This window comes from Gavialis gangeticus, unplaced genomic scaffold (genome assembly GCF_001723915.1).
Source record: "Gavialis gangeticus isolate Ggan-Ray unplaced genomic scaffold, GavGan_comp1, whole genome shotgun sequence".
In the NCBI taxonomy this organism is placed as follows: Eukaryota; Metazoa; Chordata; order Crocodylia; family Gavialidae; genus Gavialis; species Gavialis gangeticus.
In genome coordinates, this window is record NW_017729029.1 from 29,523,750 (window position 1) to 29,531,007 (window position 7,258).

Consider the following 7,258-nt stretch of genomic DNA (forward strand, 5'->3'; position numbering starts at 1 on the left):
TTTTACTGAATCCCAGTCCCTTCCCTATCTTAAATTTCAGCCTCGTTCTCTCTCTCTCTCTCAGCTTCAGCCCCCCCCTTCTAGTTTCCAGATCTCCTCCCAATTCCAGATCCTCTTTTCTGCCACCTCTCAGCCTCTCCTTGCTTTCATGCTGTCCCTGCTGCCTTTCAGCCTCTCATGACATCTATTGCCTTTTCCCTGTGACTTTCTGCTGCCTTTCTATGCTTTCCCACTGCCCTGCCGCCTTTCAGTCTGTCCTGCTGCTTTTCCTGTGATTTTCTGCTGTCCGTCTCTCTGTTTTCAGGCTTCCCCCACACCTTCTGTAGTCATCCCCACCCCCTCCACAGCTTCCCAGCTCCTCATGGCTGTCCTGCAGTTTTCTCCAGCAGATGGAGTCTTTCTCCAGCTCCCAGCACCTAATGCCACTCCCTGCAACTTCTCTAGCTGCCCCGGAGCTATCCTCTAGCTCCCCACACCCAGAGCCCCTCTTTAACACCTACACTTTCCCTTAGTCCCATTTTCCATCTCCCCACCTACCTTTTCAGCTCCCCCATAGCTCTGGCTCCAGTCCCAGCCTCTGCGCCGGCATCATCCCCCTGTTCTGTAGGCTTTGGGCATTGTCTTAATCAATTAAGATCAATTAATCTAAAGTTACCCCAAAGCCTCAGTTCTTCATCCCAGGCCCCTCTAATCTACCCATTCTAATCCTGGTCCTGGTGACTTTCTATGTCATGAGTTTTGCCTGTCAGCAGCCTGAGGTACAGTTTTCCCCAAACCCCTGCACCTATCTTCTTGAAACTTGGCAGGATTTGTGGCCTCATCAGGGGCTACCACCCCTGAAGTTTTCACCTCCATGTGGTTTAACACAGACATATGACATGAGTTTTGCTTTAAAAAATTTTGGATGCAGCTCCCCCTGAACTCCTCACCAATCTTCTTGAAACTTGGCAGGCTGAATGCTCTTAGCAGCAGCTACCACTACTGCAATTTTCATCCAAATCAGACAAATAACAAAGTTATAGATATTTCATTGATTCCCCATTATACCCTATGGCTGGATCTCCAAGGCTGCTCCGAAGCTTCGGAGCTGCTTCGGCCAGATCGAAGCGTGAAATTGATCCAGAGCTCCAGATCACATCCATGGCATCCAAAGTGGCTGGACATGATGCTGGATCAAATAGCTGCTTACTCACACAGGCCTGACTAGTATTTATCCTGAACAATGTGAAAATTGCTTTAGAGCTTGTTGGAAAGAAAAGAAACAGTAAGGAAGATGGTATTATAGCCATTCCTGTGAATTTGCTGATATTAGGCTGTTGTAGGCATGAAGATGTGTATTTCTTTAGAATAGAGCTACATCCTGGATCCAGTATAATTCAGAGGACAGAAAAAAATCGTTCTAAATTTGTGTCCAAAAATCCTTTAGGGTTTTCCTTGAAATGTCCGGTACCACTTTTAGATTGTTTCTTTTGAGGTAGAAGGCTGACAGCTTCAAAGAATTCTGGTCTCTTTAAATCCCATATCTGAAGTTGACTTTCTCCATGAACATTCATTTTAACAGCACTGGCTTCTTTATTGTCCAGGTCTATGGGTGCAATCCTTTAGATTCCAGACAAGACACAACTTGGCCACTAACACTGTGCCTCAAGTTCATGTGACAATCTCTGAACTAGCAACAGTTCACATGTGTTCAAGGCTTTAATCCATGCAATTACTGGAAAGTTTGCAATCAAGTCTTGATTCTTTGGCATTTGCAAATCCTCTAGGTATACCTTGTGCTATACAGAAGCTGTATTTCTAAAGTTTAATGTTTCAGCGGTGCATCACACTTTCTCTCTTCCTGCCCCCCTCTCTGCCCCCCTCCATCAGTCTGCAAGTTAAGAAGGTCTACCTCAGCACCAACTGAAATTTTAACTGGCTTAAATTGCTGCTTTATTTGCCATGTAAGGACAGGCTCCAATATCTCATTAAGCCACTGGATATGATCCTATTCAGGTTAGGTTAGTGGAGTTTTTATCTGACATTATTATACTTCAATGCTTATCTGCACATTTATTGTTCCTTCAATACATTTGCACAGGCAATTTTTACAAGAATAATTGAAAATGCTATGGAAGCCCATTTTGGTAAATTGGACATGCTAACATCTCTCCTCAAAGAGTCAAATATTCACTATTGTGGATGATTCTGGAAGACACTGTGATTTCTCTTAACCTGTTTCTTTGGTAATAATAGAACTAGGATACCTTTGACCATTTCTGATTTTTGGCAAACAAAGGAGTTCAGACCCTATGCAAACTGAATAGAACAGAGAGCCACCAAGCTATTCTCAAATATAATTCCCTCATAATTGAAGGGAAATTGGTGAAGTTAATAAGTTGTGATGCATGCCTGAACAGACAACAGTGCTCATTCATCTCCCTGTGAAGAAGCAATTCATCAGCTCCCCATCTGGCGAGTATGAATGGGAAAGACACACCTTAATTGATGACCTTAGTAAAAAAGATGGATGTTCATGAGAGATCACTAAAAGCCTCATTGGCTTGTCTGTCTGCCAGTTGTCAAGTGAGATCATCCAGGCACAAGACTTTTTGCTAGAAGTCAGAATAACAAATGTCTGAATTTTTCTTTTGTTCAGATGGGATCCATAATCTTGCAATTTACTTCCTTTTCACTGTTGGAAAGGACTCCTTTATGCCTTGCCTCCATTTCCTCTTGACCCCAGAGCACTGAGGTAGATTCTGCAAGATAGAGTCAGGGTGAACTTAGTCATCTCAGCATGCACAAGGCCAAAACCGTTCTGTGGATTTTTTTCATAGATTATCCATTCAGTTTTCTACTGAGTCAAGCACTTTTCTTCAAGCAGGACATGGTGGTATGTCTGCACTTCAAGTACCTTCATCAAACAGCACTGCTGCTGGGTTTCTAAGGCAAGGTGTCATGGGTTTTGCTTTTGTTTTTGTTTACTGATGATGCTAGGACAGTAGTACTGGAGTCTTAAAAGTTCTTTTCTATTCAGTTGCCAAATAGGAGAGATTTTAAAAGTCTGCTCACCATAAGATGTCTTGGCCTAGTCCCTTGCCCTTTTTCCACACTTTCTGCTACTGTTTAACAACTTCCTACTTGTTCTTAACCTCTATTTAAATGCCCATTCAGGAAAAGGACTTCTGCAGACAGCAAAGAATTCAAAAGGAGTCAATATGCTACTTGACAGTAATTGTTGCTACAGTAACCCTTTGATCAATGCTGAGGTGTAATCAGGTAACTTGTAGTGAAGTTGTATCTGCCCCTAAATGTATTATGCCATAATTTCATGCTGTAGAGAGATTTGTTTAGGAGATTCAGAAGACCATGGGCTTGAATTTTTCACAATTGTTGATCACTAGCAATGATTTTGAATGACTTCAGTTGAAATTGGGGTTGCCTAGTACATGCAAAGAAAAACCTGGCCTGGGTATCTTAACAGCTACTGTCATAAACATGAAAATGTATCTGTCATTTTATAATAGCAAAATCTTTATTGTAAAAGTAATAATGGTCTAGTCTGTTCATTTGCTAGAAACTATAAGGTGTCAGTTATTTTATTCTTGTTCTTGTAGTTAACTTATAAATTATTGTGTGGTCTGTGTATGTTGCTATATGGGATGCAAAAATATTTGTTTTTCGATGCTGTAAGTTGACATGACAGCTAAGTTAAGACTGCTGAGGTCTATTATAATTGCATCCTCATGCTCACTTATTTTTATTTGATTAAGCTGTAAGTTTAACTTTGACTTTCTAATTTATGGTTTAAAATAAATGAATTAAGGTATTTCCCTTTTAAATGAAACTTGAAAACATCAACTCAAACACATAAGACTCGTATCTTTCCCCAACACTTCAGTGGAAAACATACCAACTTGAAAAGTAGCATTATTTCACTTTACTTGATGGAGGGTTTTGGTATTTTGGGGGTTTTTTCCAGTAATTTTTGTAAAATAAAAATACAATATTTTTAAAAGACTGTAAATGGAAACAGATCGGGCAAAGAAGTTGTTAAATCAGATGTGTTGAGTCACAGAATTCTGCCAGATCATGACAGAATATCTATATACAGAATAGACATGTAAGCATATTTGATGTTTCCATATGCAGACTTAGTCATTTTCATAACTGAATTAATTTAGGGATGATTTTCCCCCCTTCTTCACTTGATATGGGAAGGATTTTGAAACATATGGTTTGTTTGGTGCTCCATTGGTTTTACAAAAATCTGATACAATTCCTGTCTTGTTGGTAATGTTTTCATTTAATTAAAAATTATTTATATGCAACTTGGATTGTTCAAGAGTCAAAATGTCACTAAATACTTGTGAAACAACATATAGTTCTCTGTTTATGTTTCAGATGTTTCTTATGCATTACAAATGATTAGGAGCTATATAGGTCAGCTAGGTGAAGGTCTTAACAGGTACTGATTTGCATGCAAAGGCAATGTATTTATCTGTATATACTGATACCTTTTTGATTTTTTGTGATTCATTTTTATAACCTCGCCTGTTAATATCCTACCTGAGATGAAGTTTCAGGCAAGAAACTTCAAAATGCAGCCTTTTGTACAGACATACTTAAGGAATCACAGATGTTCACTTTGCCACATTACACAACTTGATTAAGAACTGCTAAAAATACACAAACTGTCAGCTGTTGAACTATGAGTAAACTAGGTGTTTATTTTTGAGTTATAGTGTAAAGAAGTGTTATAGCACACCCACAAAATTAAAAAGGTCACATTAAAAATACACTTACTGTGTCCAATTTTATGAGAAGTCTTACTAGCCTAAGCAAAATTACTTCCATATATTTAATGCTCTTGGTGTCTATTTTGAAAATATGGTGATTTTCTTTTTTGCTAATTTATGTCATGCCTAATCAAAGCATTTGCACAGAGTACTTTCCCCTGAATATTAACATTTTAAAAAGAACTCATGCTCTACTCTTCCTGTTTTAAAATCACAAAGCTGTAAGTAATAACTTATTACCTAAGCTTGCTTAGTCTCTCAATATAACAAACTACCTGTGAAAGTAATGTTATTTGAAATAAACCTTATAAAAGCCAAGTAAAGTTGCTCCCTTTCCACTTGGTTCAACATTAATTATAAAAGTGGCAGTGAGGATACTATTGTATTAGTGGCAAGAACACAATTTTTACAGCTCAGTGTTTCCCATTTGTCAAAGTTGCACTTATTAAGAAAGTCAGAATGAGGACAGTATTTTGTGGTGGATCAGTTTGTACCATGAGTGTGCATAAGAATTCAGGGCAAGATAACAACATGCTCTTCAGTGTTGTTGTAAATGGTAGAAAGAAAACTTGATAAACTATGACAGTCTTATTCATTAAGGAGGTAGATCTTAAACAACGAGATGTTAAAAATAAAATAGATCAACATTTCGTGGTAAGGTTTATATTATTTTGATTGTAAACTTATTTTTGCTTTTATTAGCAATGTCTGTATTTTTATATTTCAGGTTTACAAAATGCAGTAAAGAACTCTAGTTAGAAACAAAGACTATACTGGGGAGTAACTTTAAAAGGAGTATATTTTTCACAGTGCTGACAACTCTCCTACCTCTCAGTGGATTTATCTGGGTTTTCCTCTGTGATCATCTGCAAATCCTGTGTGTTTTTCCTTGAATCCTCCTTGATAAAATTTTCTTCTGTGCTTGCTTTATGGATATCCTCATTAGTCTGTAGTTGTTCTAATAGGTTTTGCTGATGCCAGGTTTGAATAGATCGGTGGTGTACAGGGGTTGGACCTGGTACCGGTGCCAGTATATTGTGGTGAACAGGACTGTTGTTTTTCTTCAGCCCATTTCTCTCCCGAGAGTGACTCTTCAACCTGTTCTGAACCGGTGTTCCTCTATGTTCATATCCTTCCTGCTGAAGGCAGCCTCCGGTGCCTGTGGAGCCTTGTGAGGGGTGAGTGAACCACCTCCAGCGTAGCCTTAAGATCTGTTTCACATCAAACTCCTTCTTTCCAGAGACTGACATTGTTGCAGGAAGAAAAGAGAAAGGGATATCCTTTAGAAAGGAAATGTATTCTTTGTTATCTCCTTGTCTTTCTCTGCCTCTTCTTAAGAAAAGACAACAAAAGAAGAAATACCAGTAGCCCTCTTTTTTCTCCTGATTAATACACAGCAAGCCCTTCAAGCTGATGCTAAGCTGCTGCTAACTGTATAGGTGGGAATCCATACTGACAGGATGATGAGGTCAGACCTTAAACAAGTAAATCAGCTTAGCACAGGAAAGCAGCTACCATAACACTACCCAGCTGCTAGGCTTATACACTCTCCACAGCACTATAGCACAGCTCTCTAATATATAACCTAGCTTCACATGCTCCTAAGGGATCTTAGGCAGCAACTTAAGATGCAGGAAAGCACACACAAATAAAGTGGGAAGACTTTCTTTCCCATGAGGTTTTGCGTGAAGCTTAATAATAAACAATGCTGCATTTTACAGAGGATGTGTTCATGGTGCACTCAGTATGTTCTCCTTATGAAGATTTTTGGTAATGATCGGTAAGCATCCTGCAGTTCATGCCGTTCCTTGCATTTATTGCAACATACTTCATTTTACTATGCGAAATTTATGTAATTGGCTCCAGAGTGGTATAATGCTTACTTAAAAGAGGCAGCATTTAAAATACATTGCACAGTATTTTATGAAGAAAATTCTTATGTTGAGATAGAATTCCATATATAATTATGACTCACTGTGAGTACAAGAAAAGAGAGAATGCTTGCAAAAGCAGATGAGAACGCTTCCATAAATTACCATATCTGTGAAAAACACAGCACTTCCTGGCTAAGTGCCTGTGTAAACACCCTCTTGCCATCCTGCCCCGCATTCTCACAGACTATGCAAAAGGTAGTTTTATTATTATTAATATTATTATTTTGATAGTATAGTGTGCACCACAACATGTTTTGAACAAATTCAGTAGATTACGCAGATTCACTGTTAGTCATGCATTAATATGCAGGATGATGTAAATTGTATTATAAATATTATACTGTAGGACAATGTAAACTGTACTGTAAATATTATACTATAATGCATATAACAACTGGATATACAAACACATGCAGTCTTAGGGAAAAAACAAACAGCTTGCTTGTTCTTCCTTTGTAGCAGTGTCTAAGTCTACACCATTATTTAAGGATTATTAAATAAAAGCTAGCAATATGAAAAACTCAAAGGGATGAAGCGTGGTTT

At 38.4% G+C, this 7,258-nt stretch overlaps 1 protein-coding gene across 2 annotated transcripts in view; it reads right to left on the reverse strand.

The window, feature by feature from the left end:
- Positions 1-6,481, reverse strand: part of KLHL4 (kelch like family member 4) — a 108,788-nt gene extending 102,307 nt beyond the window's left edge. Inside the window, exons 1-2 of one of the 2 annotated variants that reach the window (XM_019521373.1) lie at positions 5,610-5,698; positions 2,480-2,741 (exon numbers count right to left, since the gene is read on the reverse strand). Coding sequence is in view for 1 of the 2 variants with exons in the window: in XM_019521372.1 (XP_019376917.1) it covers positions 5,610-6,031 (422 nt within the window). In the remaining variant the exon portion in view is untranslated. Of the gene's footprint in view, positions 1-2,479; positions 2,742-5,609 lie in introns of both variants that reach the window. The other variant, XM_019521372.1, reaches the window with a different exon arrangement.
- Between the last annotated feature and the right edge of the window lie 777 nt (positions 6,482-7,258).